The sequence below is a fragment of the Callithrix jacchus genome, chromosome 12, assembly GCF_049354715.1.
Source record: "Callithrix jacchus isolate 240 chromosome 12, calJac240_pri, whole genome shotgun sequence".
Taxonomy (NCBI): domain Eukaryota; kingdom Metazoa; phylum Chordata; class Mammalia; order Primates; family Cebidae; genus Callithrix; species Callithrix jacchus.
In genome coordinates, this window is record NC_133513.1 from 41845254 (window position 1) to 41863608 (window position 18355).

The window sequence follows — 18355 nt, forward strand, 5'->3', positions numbered from 1 at the left end:
CTGACAGAAGAGCACGTGTCCTGGGCAAAGGCCCAAGCTGCCCTGAGCCCTGCAAAGTGGAACCTTGTAGGAAGGTGGCCTGGTAAGGCCTCATCTTATGACCTCTGGATTTAAATAAATTGTTCTGATTTTTTATGTTGGCATTGAACCTCAAAACATTTTAAAGCAATGTGCAGGCCAAGCCCCATATTACCAGAGGCTGTCTTTGACTGGCTTGTGCTGGTGGCTGGCACTCTGTGAGCACTTACCATGCCAGAGAATGTTCTGCCCACCATCTCCATTTCCCTGCAGGGCCCTGGGTCTCACTTAGGACCCTGCACTTGCCAGGGAATGTTCTGGTCCTTCCTATGCAGTCAAGTTGCCACTGCCGTCATCTTGCCTCCCAACTTGGGAAATGACGCACAGGCAGAAGTGACTGGCAGCAGATCACAGTTTAATTGGTGGTGTTTGAACACTGGCAGCCTAACTGGAGCGCCCACCAGCAAACCCCGAGGCTTTGACCCGTTTCTATGTAAGACTGAGTCCCTAGAGGGTGTGGCCAAGATTTAACAAGCAGCTCTGTTTTGATGAGTATTTTGTATGTGCTTATTGAGTGCATGTTACCTTCCAGCCTCACATCAACCCTGTGAAGTCCACTTAACATCCTTACATTAAGGGTTAGAAGGTTTAGAAGGAGTGATGTTAGGACACCCTGTTCAATAAATGGTGCTGGCAAAATTGGATTGCCACATGCAGGAGAATGAGACTGGACCCATATCTCTCACTATATATAAAAATCAACTCAAGACGAGGCACAGTGGCTCATGCCTGTAATCCCAGCACTTTGGGAGGCAGATGGATCACCTGAGGTCAGGAGTTTGAGACCAGCATGTCCAACATGATGAAACCCTGTCTCTACTAAAAACAAAAACAAAAACAAAAACAAACAAAAAAATAGCCAGGCTTGGTGATATGTGCCTGTAATCCCAGCTACTCAGGAGGCTGGTGCATGAGAACTGCTTGAACCTGGGAGGTGAAGGTTGCAGTGAGCTACGATGGCGCCACTGCACTCCATCCTGGTAAAGAGCAGGATCCTGTCTCTAAAAAAAAAAAAAATCAACTCAAAATGGATTAAAGACTCAAGTGTAAGAACTGACACTACAAAAATCTTAGAAGAAAATCTAGGAAAAACTCTTCTTGGCATTGGTCTAGGCAAAGAATTTATGACAAAAACCTCAAAAGCACAAGCGACAAAACCGAAAAAAGACAAATGGGACTTAATTAAACTAAAAAGTTTCTGCGCAGCAAAATAAACCATCAACAGAATGAACAGACAACCTGCAGAACAGGAGAAAATATTCCCAAACTGTGTTGTCCAGTAGGGGACTATTATCCAGAATATACAAGAAACTCAACTCAACAAAAAAGTCCAAATAACACCATTAAAAAATGGGCAAAAGACATGAATAAACACTTTTTTCAAAAAGACATATGGGTGGCTAAGAGGCATATGAAAAAGTGCTCAACATCGCTAGTCATTAGAGAAATGGAGATTAAAACCACAGTGAGATCTTATCTCACGCCAGTGAGAATGCCTATTATTAAAAAGTCAAAAAATAACAGATACTGGTGAGGATGCAGAGAAAAGGGAACGCCTGTGCACTGTTGGTGAGACTGTAAATTAGTACAACCCCCGTGGAAAACAGTAGGGTGATTTCTCCATACTGTCTTAAAAATGGAGCTACCATTTGATTTAGCAGTCCCACTACTGGTATCTACCCAAAGGAAAAGAAATCAGTGTCTCAAAAAGAAACCTGCCCTTGTATGTTTATCACAGCACTGTTCACAGTAGCAAAGATATGGAATCAACCCATCAGCAGATGATTGGATCAAGAAAATGTTCATATATATGGAATACTACACTGCCATAAAAAGAATGAGATCATGTCTTTTGCAGCAACATAGATGGTCATTATTTTAAGTGAAATAACTCAAAAACAGAAAGTCAAATACCTCATGTTCTCACTTTTAAGTGGGAGCTTAATAATGTGCACACATGGACATGGAGTTAGTAGATATTGGAGGCTCAGAAGGGTGACAAGGTGGGAGGGGGTGAAAGATGAGAAATTACTGAATGGGTACAATGTGTATTATTAGGATGATGGTTACATTAAAAGCCCAGGCTTCACCAGTAGACAATCTATCCATGTAACAAGACTGCCCTTTACTCCCTTTTATTATTTTTAAAAAGGGGTGACTTTCCTGAGGCCTCTCAGCCTTGGGTGTAAAGGGCTATGACCGACACTCAGGTCCATCTGGCTCTTTCCATGCAGCCTGGTGTCTTTCTGAATCCTTGTGTCCAGCCTAGGGCCAGGCTCCGGGGGGCCACTCAGGATGGTGGGAGAAGGTCTGGGCTTGGCCGCTGAGGCTGCTGGGCAGGACTCCTGGGGCAGCCTCCTGGCCTGGGGCTTAGTCCAGGGTAGCAGCCTCACTTGGTTCGGTCCTTCTCGCTCTTCTGTGGTGAGAGGCACTGCCAGATTCCCCTGCAGATCATCTCATTGCCCAGGGCATAATTGATGGCATCGATCGTGGGCACCATTTTGGCAATGAGGGCAGGCACCTGTCGTGGCAGAAAATACCAGGAAAGAAGCTTCAAAGCCACCGCACCTCTCTCTGGTCCCACCTGATGACCCCAGTCACCCTCCCCCTGCAGCTGCCAATCGTTTGGTTCTGCAGGCTTGGAGCCCTCCCTGACTAGCTGGCAGAGATGCAGGGCTCACGGAGCCCCATGCAGCGATACTCCTGTCCAGACCCACCTGCTCCCTGCCTGGGCACCAATCTCAACCCCTGTTCACAGAGTCTTTATGTGTACCATCTGGCTGGCTGTCCCTGTCATCTCACATGAGATTTAGGCAATATCAAACAGCGGCCTGGTCTAACTCAGGAATGAGGTGGGGGATGAGGAGGGCGAACTAATGTTCTATGCATTATGAGGATCCAAAGGAAGAAACAGAGAGGAAGAGACTGGCACAGAGGCCATAAATCCAGAAAGAGTCATGAAGTGAGACAGACACAAAGACAAGAGGGGTCTAGTTCTGGGTACGAGAAGTATCTATACCATCTGCAGTTTGGGGGAGATGGAAGTCACGTCTGCGATGACCGCATATAGATACAGGATGGCATACGGGCCCCAGCCTAGCAGCAGCGTCCTGGCTGGCAGAGTGGTGTTCACCTGCGGAGAAATTGTCACAGGAAACGTCAGCTTGCTCCAGGCGGCCCACAGCCCTGTGTGGTTGAGAAGATCAGGTCAGTGCTCAGCGGGCTGGGCTTCAGGAGGGGGCTGAGTCTGCAGGGAAACTTGAGACCAGAGGGGCTCTCTGTTGTTTAAGGCTGTGTGACCTTAAGCCTTTTATTTAAACTTGCCTGACCTCCGCTGCTGTGTCTGTAAAATGGCCTGATAATAACTGACATGGCTGGAGGCTGAGACTGGGGTGGATATGAGCTTCCTCCTGGGTCTGTAGTCTTTGTTTGTTTGTCAAATACAGACAGGGTCTCACTATGTTGCCCAGGCTGGTCTCGAATTCCTGGGCTCAAGGGATCCTCTCACCTCAGCCGCCCCACTGCTGGGATTACAGGCATGAGCCACTGTGCCTGGCCCTGACCTGTGCTCTTTAAGAGGAATTCTGGGCTCTGTGAGTACGTGTACAAGGGGCCCCAGGCTGAGCTGCCCTCAGGCCTCAGTCCTAGAACCAACTCACCATCCGCAGCTACAGCCACCTGGCGAGACCACCCAGTCTCGGCTCCCAATGTGAAATACAACCAGTGGGGAAGGGGCTTGTCCGGAGAGAGGGAGATGCTGGGGTGCCGCCTGGGGCCACGAGGGGGCGAAAGACTCGCGCTTAACTTCAGCTGGCGCTGCCAGGTCCCTGCCCCGCACAGACACGCGGATGTGCAAATTCTGACGCTAAAGTTCGTGCCCGTTTTCTCCCTGAAATGACTTTCTTTAACAGAGAGGGTAATTAAGTCGGAAGAGAACATATTTTCTTCTATCTTTGATTTTTAAAATATGTTGACCAAGAGACATTTTTTTTTCCTAATTGTCCCTTATTTGAGAAAAAAAAAAAGAAAGAAAGAAAAACAAGGGAGCTCAGCACTGCCGGGCACTCCTGGGGGCCGAGGTCGAGAGACGTGGACTCCCCTGGGGAGGCTGCTCCATCCTGGGAAGCCGCTCGGCTCGGGATGGGGTCCCTGCGTGTGACCTTGTTGATGCCACCAGAGACAATGGTTTAAAGTCAACCCAGAAAAATGAGGAGATTATGGTGGCAGCCATGTTTCCCGCTGTACTGAGCCTCCAATAAATGTGGACTTTGCGCCTCCAGACAGGGCTTGGGGCGGGCATCCTGCAGGATTGCCTGGAGTTGGCAAGTGTGCCAGCGGCCAGCTGGGAGCCAGGGGAACGGATTCTGGTCCCAGCAAACCCTTGCTCTCATTCTGTGACCTCGGGGGAGCATAGGGGCTCCAAAGAAAATAGATTTGCACAATCCCTTTCCAATTCACAATAAATAAATAAAATGGCAGATGCAGTGACTTAAAAAGAGAGTGTTTCTTTTATACACTGTGATTGACCACATGAGTGGTGGAGTCCCAAACCTAGGTTTGAATCTAGGTGTGTGGCTTTTGGTGAGTTGCTTAGTTAACCCCCTTCTCAGCCTCAACTTTTTAGTCCACAACACAGGGATAAGAAAATCTCCTTTTGACCAGGCGTGGTGGCTCAAGCCCTTAATCCCAGCACTTTAGGAGCCCAAGGCAGGTGGATCACCTGAAGTCAGGAGTTCAAGACCAGGCTGACCAATATGGTGAAACCCTGTCTCTACTAAAAATACAAAACAAAGTGAGGCGTGGTGGCGGGTGCCTGTAATCCCAGCTACTAGGGAGGTTGAGGCAGGAGAACTGCTCGAACCCAGGAAGTGGAGGTTGCAGTGAGGCGAGATCACGCCACTGCACTCCAGCCAGGGTGACAAAAAAAAAAAGAGAGAAGGAACAAGAAAACCTCCTTCATCATAGAGTGGTTGCAAAGGTGAAATAATACTAGTATCTGAATGTGTTCTAATCTTTGTTGCTTATTATGACTCCTTTGCTAGAGGTCATCCAGGTGACCAAGTTAAAATAAAACCTTGGCAAGGGAATAGTAATGCAGAAATTTAAAAATGACCAGAAGGGCTTATTTTGAAGTATCATATTTCTTAAACAAATGTTCCTGTAAGCTTGATTTTTATCTTGTGGGCACCAGCCTGAGACTGTGATTAAATTAAACATCTCAAACAGAACAGAGGCATCAGAGGCAACACAGCATAGCTACAACCATAAGCAATGGGGAAAGGATTCCCTGTTCAACAAATGGTGTTGGGAAAACTGGCTAGCCATGTGCAGAAAGCAGAAACTGGACCCCTTCCTGACACCTTACACCAAAATTAACTCCAGATGGATTAAAGACTTAAACATAAGACCTGGCACCATAAAAACCCTAGAAGGAAATCTAGGCAAAACCATCCAGGACATAGGAGTAGGCAAGGACTTCATGAACAAAACAGTAAAAGCATTGGCAACAAAGGCCAAAATAGACAAATGGGACCTAATCAAACTCCACAGCTTCTGCACGGCAAAAGAAACAGTCTCTAGTGTGAATCGGCAACCAACAGAATGGGAAAAATTTTTTGCAGTTTACCCATCTGACAAAGGGCTGATATCCAGAATTTACAAAGAACTCAAACGGATTTACAGGAAAAAAACAAACAAGCCCATTCAAAATTGGGCAAAGGATATGAACAGACACTTTACAAAAGAAGACGTATATGAGGCCAACAATCATATGAAAAAATGCTCATCGTCACTGGTCATCAGAGAGATGCAAATCAAAACCACATTGAGATACCATCTCACGCCAGTTAGAATGGTGATCATTAAAAAATCTGGAGACAACAGATGCTGGAGAGGATGTGGAGAAAAAGGAACACTTTTACACTGTTGGTGGGAGTGTAAATTAGTCCAACCATTGTGGAAGACAGTGTGGCGATTCCTCAAGGACCTAGAAATAGAAATTCCATTTGACCCAGCAATCCCATTACTGGGTATATATCCAAAGGACTATAAATCGTTCTACTATAAGGACACACGCACACGAATGTTCATTGTAGCACTGTTTACAATAGCATAGACCTGGAATCAACCCAAATGCCCATTGATGATAGACTGGATTGGGAAAATGTGGCACATATACACCATGGAATATTATGCAGCAATCAGAAATAATGAGTTCGTGTCGTTTGTAGGGACATGGATGAATCTGGAGAACATCATTCTCAGCAAACTGACACAAGAACAGAAAATGAAACACCACATATTCTCACTCATAGGCGGGTGATGAAAAATGAGAACACATGGACACAGAGAGGGGAGTACTAAACACTGGGGTCTATTGGGGGGAAAAGGGGAGGGCCAGTGGGAGGAGGAGGTGGGGAGGGATAGCCTGGGGAGAAATGCCAAATGTGGGTGAAGGGGAGAAAGCAAACAAAACACACTGCCATGTGTGTACCTATGCAACTGTATTGCATGCTCTGCACATGTACCCCAAAACCTAAAATGCAATAAAAAATAAATTAATTAAAATTAAAATTAAAAAAAAAATCTCAAAGCAGTTTAAAAGTAGCATTTTAAAAGCCTGTAATTTTGTGCCAAACCTCAGATCCTTGGGAAGAATTAAGTGGAACAGCATGGATGGTGTTGGGCAGGGAGCCCTGGTTCCCGAGTTATCTGATCTGGATGAATCTGAGCAGTCCTCATCCTTGCTCCCCAGGCTTTGGCGAGCTGAGCAAAGGGAGAGTGGCTTCCAGTTCTAACATCCTATACTGTGTACAAGCTGGATTGTCTCTTGATCATTGAAAAATGAAGAAAACCCCTGTTGCTGAATGTCACATTGTTCATATTCCCTAGTGTCCCTGAGAGGAACCAAGAAATTTCTGCTGCTCTTGAGGCAGGGGAATAGCAAAGGGAATTGGAGGTTAAAGGCGGAATGAGTAGAAGCAGAAGCAAGGTGAAGAGGTGGTGAGCAAGAAGCAAGACAAGAAACAGAAGTTGAGCAGCCAAAACAAAAATAAGAGTAAAAAGTGAGTAAGAAGCCCCCATGGCCGTCTAGATCTCGACCAAACCTGTTAGAGGCAGCTCCTCAGAAATGGGCATGTGCATTGGAGAGAAAAACTATCCTTAAAATGACCCTGTATGATAATAAGCTCATTAAAGCTCATGCATATGTGCTGCATATCATGCATGTACTTAAGATTATGGGATGGAGGTGACAGGCAAGGGCACAAGAACCAAAGTAACTTAGCAACCCACCTATCAGTCAAACGGCAGACTCGCTAGAGATTAGGTAGCTTTGGGAACCTTAAATACACCAAACTGGTGCTGATCTCATTTATCAGAGATCAGTCCACTCTCCCCTCTCCGAGAGTATAATACTGTGCTGAATAAACTTTTGCTGCCTTTGCTTTGCTGCAAAAGCAATACATGTTTGCTTTGCTATTTGTGTGTGTCACATCCAGTTCTTTGTTCAGGACACCAAGAGCCTGGAGCTGCACAGCACCATCTGATAACACTCCAGGAGGGGGGTTCTTACCTGGAGATGGCCACTTTTCCCCAGTTTCTGCTCCATGAGCCGGTAGGACGTGATCGTGATGAAGAGGGGCATGGCGAAGTTGAAGAAGGACATGGTGAAGAGGAAGCTAGTGAAGTTTCTGCAGGCAGAGCAGGTAGAGGATTGGGGTCAGCTCCCAGGGATGGCCGGCTACCCTCAAGGCCCACCAGCTCTGCTCTAGATAATTGGATTTGAGGAAATGCCCCATTCAGGCAAGCACTTAGTGTGGTTGCTCCCAGGTCCCACGTGAACTCCCTTTAGGAGCCAGGGAGCTACAAGGTCCCCACAGAACTTGCCTTTAGAAGCCAGGGAGCTGCAAGAAGGAATAGGTCTCTGTCTTGTTCAAGTGCTCAGACCTGCTTTCCTCTTTGTCCCCCAATCATAAAGAATGGGAAATTTTAGTTTGGGAAACATGTTCACTCAGTGGTGGGGATGTCAGTGGACCAAGAGGAACATCCAAGGAGCGTTCTAGGCCCAAGGGTTTTAAAAGGAGACTGTGGATAACAAGAAGATTGGATATTATGTCACTGAAGAAATGATTAAAGGGACCACAGAAGAGCCTGGGGCCCTAAATAGTGGTCATGGGGAGGTGAAGGGGCTGACCGAGAATGGTGGGAGTCCCAGGGAGGCAGATTCCCATTTCCTGAGGGAAGACTATGTCACCTTGGAGCTGTCCACCAGGCAGGGGCAGCTGGAAGGACTGGACACTTGGACCAGGCCCAGAGAGGGACACTTGGACCAGGCCCAGCATTCTCAAGAGAGCATCACCTGGAAAGCCTGTCATCCAGTGCAGATGCCTCATGATTAAACACCATGGGTAAAGCAGTTGAATGCAATGTGGCTCTGGTGAAAGCAAGAGGGGCTAGAGCCCATGTGACTACTCCCCAAGGCTGTTCCTAAAGGATCCTCCAAAGCTCTTAGCTCCGTAGAGCAGCCTGATGGGGCAGTGCCAGAACACAAGCCCCATGAGGGTGGGCACCCTTATACATTCAGTCCTGTCTCCCCAGGGATTGCCTCATAGCATATGCTCAGGCCATTTCCTCCCAATGCAAGGACCTTAATGTTCTTTGAATCTATTGTACCAAGGGATAGCTCCCTCTAGAAATTGATGAGGTCATGGCCATGATGGCCAACTGTGCTGGAACAGTTGGTGGCGCGGCTTGGTGACTGCTTTCACTTACACAAGCCAATGGCTTATTGTATAATGTCTCTTTTTGGGTTCAACTCTGGGCCCTAATTTTCATAACATTCCCATCACCTGGCCAGTTTTTAGAACAGGCCTTTTCCAGTCCCACTGTCCACCTGCAGGTGAGTATCATGACTAAGGAGTTGAGATTTTCTGGCACATGTTGCCATTTTCCCATTTGAATTTTCATCTTGGGCACCCCTGGCGTAGTATTTCAAAGCTAAGATTCCCATGGAGCCTCAAAGATGATCCTCCCACCTCACCTGTCCCCCTTGGAGTAGTCCAGGGTGCAGCATGTCCCCAGTGGCTCATAGTCATAGTGGCCCCAACCCAGGAGGGGGAACGCTGCCCAGAAGGTGGAAGACAGCCACACGAAGAGCACCAGAGAGATGGCTGAGTTCCATGCCAGTTGGCTGCCTGCACAGGACAGAGGAGGAAGAGAAGATTGTAAGTAGCAGATTGCTTGGTAGAGTGAGAAAGAATGGACTTCCCGATCTCGAAGAGTGTCCCTGAATCCCAGCTCTGATGCTTAATAGCTAAGGGCTTCTCTTGAGCCTCAGTATTCTCGCCCACAATGGGAATGATAATCCTTGCCTCAGAGGATGGTTATGAAGAATGAAATAGATAATGGATAGTGAAGGTCTCCAGACAGACTCACTATACCATCAGAGAGAAGAAGGGAGTGGCAAAGAGACAGATGTGTTTTCAAAGCCAAGGTTCAGAAAGAAGCATGGGCAGAGGTTCGCGTTAGGGTCATAGGGGATGGAGGCAGAAGTCTGGACTTACCACCACCCTCAGCACTTGTTCAGCATCAGGCCACTGCCCCTGCTTCCAGGACACCCTCTGAGAATGCTTGACTCAGGGGGTGGGGCTCAATCTCAGTGCCAATGTCAGAGGCTAGGTCCCAGCAGCATCTTTTGATGTGAATCAGCCATGCTAATTTGACCTCCTCTGGTCCCCACCCTGAAGCCCTCCTCTCTGTTGCAGTGTCATTGAGTCTTTCCCATCCAGTGGTTTCTCCTGAATCTGGCTTCAGGATGCACTTCTCAGGTGCCCTTCTCTGTCTACTGTTCATTTGTTATACTCTTTTGTATATAAGATCCCAGGGCAGCGGACAGGTCTCCAGGTGGGGTCTGATTGGGAGAGAAGAGCATATCTACTACCTCCCTCATCTGACACTTTGCTTCTACTGATATGGCCCCAGATGCAGTTTGCTTGGATGTGCCCTTCTGATATGAACCTAATGTTTGTGTCCCCTCAAACTTGTATGTTGAAGCCCTAATCCCCAGTGTGATGGCATTTGGAGGTGGAGCCTTTGGGAGATAACTAGGCCAAAAGGGTGGAGCCCCCATGATGCGATTAGTGCCCTTATAAGATGACACACAATTAGCTGGGCATGGTGCATATGCCTGTAGTCCCAGCTACTCAGGAGGCTGAGGCAGAGAATCACTTGAACCCGGAAGGCAGAGGTTGCAGTGAACTGAGATTGTGCCACTATATTCTAGCCTGGGCAACAGAGTGACACTCTGTTTCAAAAAAATAAAAGAAGGAACACAGGAGTGACAATCTCTCTCTTTTTATCTGAGGACATGGCAAGAAGGTGAACATATAAACCAAAAAGCAAGCTCTCACTGACTCTGACCATGCTGGCACCTTGAATTTGGACTTCCCATCCTGCATAACTGTGAGAAATAAATTTCTGTTGTTCAAGCCACCCAGTCTGTGGCATTCTATCATAGGTACCTGGGCAGACTAAGACAACTCCCACCCCAACTGCAGGCACAATAATTATGTGCATGAATAGGAAGACTCAATATAGTTAAGATGTCAGTTCTTTCTACCTTTTTGTGAAGTTTTTTTGAGACAGTTTCACTTTGTCACACAGGCTGGAGTGCAGTGGTGTGATCTTGGCTCACTGCAATCTCTGCCTCCTGGGTTCAAGCAATTCTCCTTCCTCAGCCACTCAAGTAGCTGGGATTACAGGCTCATGCCACCATGCCTGACTAATTTTTTGTATGTTTAGTAGAGATTGGGGTTTCACCATGTTGGTCAGGCTGGTCTTGAACTCCTGACCTCAAGTAATCTACCTACCTTGGCCTCCCAAATTGTTGGAATTACAGGCATGAGTCACTGTTCCTGGCCTCTCCCTCCCTCTCTCTCTCACTCTCCCTCCCTCCCTCCCTCTTTTCTCTCTCTCTCTCTCTCTCTCTCTCTCTCTTTCTCTCTTATTTTCTTTCTTTCTTACTCTCATTCTGTTGCCCAGGCTGGAGTGCACAGTGGTGCTATCTCAGCTCACTGCATCCTCTGCCTCCCGGGTACAAGTGATTCTCTGTGGGCACAATAATTAATACCTACCTGGACCCTTGTGCTGCCTCAGACTTTTCAGCTTTAGAAACAGATGCCTACAACCACCCAGTGATGGAGTACATGAATTCAGACTTCCTTCTTCCCCTTTGCCTGTCTTCACACTGCTCTGCCATGCCCTCAGTATTGAAAGGGCTTTGATCTGAGGACCCTGGCACAGGGATTAACTGTTCTATATTGAGGCAGAAAAGCCTGTTGCTGTCTGAGGTGGTGGTAGTGGTGGTGGTGGTGTGCGTGCATGTGTGTGTGTGTGTGTGTAAGATGATCCAAACGGGCATTAGGGGTTGGGGCTGGGATAGAAGTAGTGGGAGAAGTTTCCTGAAGTCAGGTGAACAGGAGGGGCTCACCCATCACCATTCAAAATGATGAGACTGAAGGCAGCATTTTGGCCTGGAGAGAGGCATATGATAGGAGAGACCCATGAGGGGCAGTGACTTTGCAGAGAAGGAGGCTGCACATCTGACGGTGGCAAGGGAAGTTCTATGGATTCCAAAGAGGCCATGCCATAGCTTGAGGCTGCGCTGGCCATAGACCTCACAGCAGCCTCTGTGCTGGGCAAATTCATAGCTCAGGACTTGGAGGTACAAGGTCATGACCAATGGCAGCTCTATCCTTAGTAGCTGTGTGACCCTAGGCAAGCTGCTTAACTTCTCTGTGCCTTTGCTTCTGAGGCTGTGAGCTGAGGGTTTGCTAGGAGGGTGAGCTGAGCCACAGCTCCCCAAAGCATATTTATGTACCCTTGGTGGTGAACAGGGTTCTAGATGGTCTCTGGATGAGCATGTTTTCATTTTAATGTGTATTAAAATTATAAGTACATTAAACCTGTAATTTCCCAGATATTGTTTAGAATGAGCTTGAAGCAAGTGTTTACATTTTAATAAGTGAGTTACTTTTTTTTTTTTGAGACAGAGTCTCACTCAGGCGCCAGACTGGAGTGCAATGGCGCAATCTCGGCTCACTACAACCTCTGCCTCCTGGGTTCAAGCAATTCTCCTCACTCAGCCTCCTGAGTATCTGGGATTACAGGCACGCGCCACCATGCCCGGCTAATTTCTGTATTTTTAGTAGAGACGGGGTTTCACCATGTTGGCCAGGATGGTCTCGATCCCCTGACCTTGTGATCCACCCGCCTCGGCCTCCCAAAGTACTGGGAGTATAGGCGTGAGCCACCGTGTCCGGCCGAAAAAGTGATTCACTTTTAAGAAAAAAAAAAATCAGGCCAGGCGCAGTGGCTCACACCTGTAATCCCAGCACTTTGGGAGACAGAGGTGGGTGGATCATGAGGCCAGGAGTTCCAGAACAGACTGACCAACATGGTGAAACACCGTCTCTACTAAAAATACAAAACTTAGTTGGGCGTGGTGGCACGTGCCTGTAATCCCAGCTACTAAGGAGGCTGAGGCAGGAGAATTGCTTGAACTTGGGAGGCAGAGGTTGCCTTGAGCTGAGATTGCACCACCGCACTCCAGCCTGAGCAACAGAGCAAGACTCTGTCCCCCCCGCAAAAAAAAAGAAAAGAAAAAAAAGTCAAGGAAAAGCAAAGCTGTTTGTACACTGATATGGCCAATTATGAAGATGGCATTTGACAATGCAGCTTGACAAATCTAGAGCTGGAGCAGCTTTCATGAAGCATCATGGAAGGGTGAGGTGCCAGGGCACATGCCCAGCTACACACACATACACACAGCCTCTCTGTGCCTCAGTAGTGCCTGTATGCAAGGACATTTTTTATATCCCTGATCTCAAGTCAGAGAGGATCCCTGACGACCAAGGTTGCAGTCATGGCAAGGGAGCCTCAACAGGTCTCCTGCACACGCTTCCACCCTCCCTCCTTTCCTGAAATGAGTGCCCACACACGATAGGCATGCACACTCACAGCCACCCACACTTCCCTGTACTGGGAAACGTGGAGCAGCAGCTAGTTCTGACTGTCCTTCCCTGTCTCTTATCCTCTCCACACTGCATTGATGTCCCTCCACTCCAGGAGCCCAGATACATACGGGTGCAGTAGTGGTGATAGCGCCCCCAGGCGATGGCTGCACTGCCGCAGATGCTGGCCAAAGCTGTCACAAAGCCCTGGAAGCCGTGAATCTGGCAGCCGTCCGAGCCGTAGGGCCAGCGCCTGTGGGAGACACTGGGCACCAGTGACCCCTCCCCTCCAACACTTTCCACCTCCCACACCTGCCAAGTACAGCTTGGAATGTGTATTCCTGAATGTTGCCCTGCGTCTTCGAAGAGGCCCTTGATATCGCTGTCTTTGCTATAAGGCCTTAGAGCTTAAGTCACTGGGCTGAAGGGGTGGAGCCCAATGCACACTCTCCATAGTGGGCGACTTCGACTGCACTACGGTTGGGCTGTAGGCTCTCTCTGTGTGATCAGATGCCTCTGTCACAGGAGAGCTCACGCCTGTATTTGATCGGTGGGGAAACTGAGGCTCAAAGAGGCAAAAATACCGAAGCCAAGGTCACAAAGATGAAGGGAAAGTCAGAGGGGAGACCCTAGGCCTCCCCAATCCCAAGGGCCAAGCAAAGTTGGAAGCTTCTGTTTATTGTGGGAGGAAGAATTCTCACTGATGCAGACCCCCAGGCTGGTCAGCCCTGAGCATGTACATCCAGGTGGGCTCCAGCCTCCATCTGTAGTGACCAAAAGCAGAATGAGAATGTCCAGTCTGCTTCAGAAAACAATCTTATAAACACCTCCTGAAGCTGCGATGGAAGGCCCTGGTTTGTGTATAAGGAGGTATTAGACAATAGCCAAACCCCTGTTTGCTTTCACAGAACCCACACCCTTGATGTCTCAGCCTGCCATCTCTTTCATCAGGTTCAGCAACCCCTGCCTTCCAGAAATCAGATGCTGTTCTTCAGAAATAATCTGGAATTTAGGCAATTTTAGCCTTCCCACCCTTAGCCCTTGGCCAATTTTCTGTAAGTACTAAAAATGCCTTTTGCCTGGCTGCCCGGGGTCCAGAGGTCAGGCCCCAGGCAGGAGCCCAGAGCCTGTGGATGGGGGAGGGGGCTGGTACCGGAGGAGGCTGGATGTGGCTGCAAGGAGGGCATTCAGGCTGATTCCACTGTCCGCGAGAGCCAAGCTCAGCACCAGCAGGTGGCAGGGAGTTCGCAGCTCCGGGGTCTTGCAGAAAGAGAAGATGGTCAGGCTATTGAGGCTGAGACCGGAGAGAGCTGAAAGGAAGGGTGGGGGCTGGCAATGGGGCTGCTGAAGCCCAGCTGGGGTCACAACAGGGTGCATGGGGTGGATGGAGCATCAGCAACCTCCCGGACAGACAAAGAAAACAATTAATATAGCATGTTTCATGCTATAACAATCACAATCACTGACACCTGCAGGGCACTTATCACACACCAGGCACCAGGGTAAGCACCTTACATGAGTCGTTTCATTGCCTTCAGTTGGACTCTCTTCTCCATTTATAGCTGGGAAACTGAGGCTCTGAGACTGTAGCTAACTTGCCCTAAGTACATAGCTAGTAAGTGATAGAGCTGGAACTTGAATTCCATTATGTTCTTTTGGATTTCAGATTCCTTTTGGATTTCAAAATGCCTACTCTAAGGGCTGTAGAGCAAAGTCAGAGAGCCTCCAAGGGGAAGAGTTGATGTTAGAGCTGAGAGCTGCCCGGAAACCAGGCAGGGAAATGAACCTGAATGGGGTGTTCTCTGGCAGCAGAGAGACCCGACCTTGAATTTTGGCTTGGCGGCCTCACTTGCTGCTCCTGAAGCTCTCTGAACCCCAGCTTCCCCCATCTAAAGTGAGGAACAGGAAAAACTCCTGCCTTCAAAACTATAAGAAGCACTTACCTGCAGGACAGTGCATGGAAGAGCATTCCAGGAGGGAATAGCATATGCAAAGACATAAAATGGTACAATGAGATACACAACCTTACTCCTACAAGAATGGCCATCATTAAAAAGTCAAAAAACAATAGATCAAGGGCATGGATGTGGTAAAAGGGGAATGCTTGTACACTGCTGGTGGGAATGTAAATTAGTACAACCTCTGTGGAAAAGAGTATAAAGATTCCTTAAATAACTAAAAGCAGATCTGCCATTTAATTCAACCAAAAAGACACATCCACATCTATGTTTATTTCGGCACAATCAGAATTGCAAAGATACAGAATCAGTGTAAGTGCCCACTGACCAATTAGTAGATAAAGAAAATGTGGTATATATACATCATGGAATAATACTCAACCTTAAAAAGGATGAAATAATAACTTATGCAGTAACTTGGATGGAGCTGGAGGCCATTATTTTAAGGGAAGTAACTCAGGAATGGAAAACCAAATACCATTTGTTCTCACTTACAAGTGGGAGCTAAACCATGAGTATGCACAGGTATACAGAGTGGCGTAATTGACTCTGGAGACTCAGAAGGGAAAGAGTGGAAGAGGGGGTAGAATTTTAAAAACCTACATATTAGGTACAACCTAATATGGGTTGATGGGTGCACTGAAATCTCAGAATTTGCCACGATGTAATGCATCTATGTAATCAAAAAGCACTTGTACTCCCAAGGCTATTAAAAATTTTAAAAATAAAATAAAAACCAAAACATTGCATGTATCATGATATTTCTAATCATCAAGCATGAAATAAAAACGTAAATTTAAATACCTTCCAGAAAATAAAGTGGTAAACTTTTAAGGCATGTTTGAGGACCTGGAGGGATGCTAGATTATAGGGTCTTCAGGAAAGGGAGACATGGGCTGGGGCCACCAGACAGTTGTGTCCAGGGCCTTCAGGACCAATACAGTGACTGTCACTTCCTCTCCATTGTCAGTTCTCATTAGGTGAGAAAATGTGCTGATGTTTTCTCTGGGTCTGCTTTGAACCAAAGCTGCATTCTCCATCAACCTTGCTTGGGCTGGCGCAGATCAGGATTGACACTGTCTCTAGCTCCGGCCTCAGCAAGCATCTTAGGGATTTTGGGTTGGGGTAGGTACCTGGCGGACCCAGGTAGCCTCCAGTGGGAAGTGCTTAGGCTCTTGGGAGTAGACACAGTGAAAATAGTGGTGAGGCTGGAGAGGATGGGAGTGAATGAACTTAAATACTCTGGAGTCTATTTAGGCTAGCACTTGATGCCCTTTATCCCATTTAGTCTTTACAATCACCCATTCGGAATGTCAAGGCATTGAGGGCAGAGAGCTGAAGGGACTTGGTTACAGTCACACGAGAGCAGGTGGCAGAGCTGTCTGTCCCCAGAGCTTTTTGGGGGACTGATCTTATGTGGGATTCTTAGCAGGATTTCCAAACAGTGGATTAAATTTTCTCCCGGCTGGAGGGACATGAAAAGTCCTAAAGCCTGGCTCTTGATCATCTCCTGGGCAGATGTCCCCTCTTAAAGTCTCTCCCTCCCTGGCCCTTGCCTGGCTTATTCTCTGCTCCCACAGGTTCAGCTGTCAGAACAACCCCTGAGTCCAGGCACAGAGGGGAGGCAGCCAAAGGGACCTGACACCCAGCTGGCTTTGGGGACCTCTCTTCTCCTTGCTAGCTCCACATTGGTAGCCTGGGTCCTCAGTACCCACTGGGGCCCTGCTGTACCCCAGGTTCTGCCTGGCTCACCTTCCACCAGCAGCACCATCCCCACAGCCAGCACCTCGAGCTCCCCGAAGCCAGTGGGCAGGGTGCTGGACTCTGCCATTCTTGCTCTCCCTCCGTCAGTGACCCAGCTGTCTCTGGCTTCCCACAGCCAGGCCCTCCCTTTTAAAGGGCCATCCCACATGTGTGCAGGCACATGCAGGTTATTATACTGAACCTTGGACTTTTTCTGGATGCCTCCCTCCTCCTCTTGGCCCAAGCAGAAGGAACTCATTCACGAGTTGGACAATGTAGCCTTTGGAAAGCCAGAATGGAGCCCTGTCTCATTCATTTCAGCCCCATTGCACAGGATTAAGGTCAGGGAATCCAAATGTTGTGTGTGGCTGAAAGCCTAATTGGAAAAGAGTTGCATAACCAGGGGAGGGGAGCAAGCGGAGGAATTTGAGCTGCAGCTGTTCCTGACAAGCCCGGTGTCTGTGCGTGTGTGTCCTCAGGCTCACATGCGTGTGCTCCAAAGCGCTGGGGAAAGGATGAGGTTTGGGAAGTTACCTGCTGTCAGAGGAAGAACCCCACTGGGACCAGAGAATGGGGTTCTGGTTCCAAATCGGCCCCTAACTAGTTATATGCCCTGGAGTGGAACCACTGGACTCTTCTGTTTACTTTTCTGCAATGTCAGTGTCTTTTGTCCCTGGCGTCTGTGTAAGTCCTGGTTAGACATCGTGAATATAAACCTTAGGGCTACACTTCCTGTCTCTCATAGAGCACTTGAGCCCTACAAGCATAAAACATCTCCTAGGACACTGTCTTAGAACAGAGAGGCTGCTATCTTGTCAGTTCCTCCCTGCACCCGCTCCCCTCCCCACTAACAGCTTAGGTTGCTACAAATGACTTCTTGGTACACTGGCTCTTTATGCACTGTTATGTGCTGGCTCATGGTAAAATTTGCACCAGGAAACACTAATCTAGGGCACCTTAACTCCTTTTCAGATAAAGAAACCAAGCCCAGGGCACTGTCAGCAACATAGCTAATATTGAATGAGGTCAGGCACTGTGCTAAGGGATCTTCTGATGAGTCCTACAAACAACTCCATGAATTAGATACCATGATCCTTTCCATTTCAGATGAGGAAACTGTTGCTGAAAGCTGTTAAGAATCTTCCTGAGGCCATGTAGTAATTAATGGTTGGAGCTGAAACAAAAGCTGGATCTCCTATTCCTCAGGCTCAGGCACTTTTCAATGGCATCTTCTGATGCACTCCGGTAGAGCAACCCGTTCTGTTCCATCAACATCCACTTCCCAGGCCTTTCCTCTCATGGGTCCTCACTTATCTCCAAGCCAAATCCCTCCTCAGGGCCGAGCTTATGATTGCACCCTCCAGAGCTCCTTTGTTCTTTCTCAATTTCTACCTTAGGATGTTGGTTATTACCTGTGTCCGTCCTGTTTTCATGCCTTCAAGATCCCAAAATGCTTCATGAGAAGAGAAAGGAGGGCAAGGCCAAGATTAAAGGGTAAAGTTCATTTAGGCAAAAGATAGAAGGAGAAAGAAAAAGAGATGTGGGAGCAGGCAAGCTGGTGGCTGG

At 47.9% G+C, this 18355-nt stretch overlaps 1 protein-coding gene across 2 annotated transcripts; it reads right to left on the reverse strand.

The window, feature by feature from the left end:
- Positions 1–1928: 1928 nt before the first annotated feature.
- Positions 1929–16913, reverse strand: LOC144578644 (RPE-retinal G protein-coupled receptor-like). 2 transcript variants are annotated; one of them, XM_078345357.1, is made up of 7 exons: positions 16799–16913; positions 14242–14398; positions 13220–13341; positions 9119–9272; positions 7652–7769; positions 3098–3211; positions 1929–2599 (listed from the first exon to the last, which is right to left on the reverse strand). In XM_078345357.1, exons 1-7 carry the CDS (start codon positions 16875–16877, stop codon positions 2468–2470), a joined length of 876 nt encoding a protein of 291 aa, XP_078201483.1. In that variant the 5' UTR covers positions 16878–16913; the 3' UTR covers positions 1929–2467. The 2 variants fall into 2 exon arrangements, with proteins under 2 accessions (XP_078201483.1, XP_078201482.1); XM_078345356.1 differs by having other exon boundaries at positions 13220–13353.
- Positions 16914–18355: the final 1442 nt, after the last annotated feature.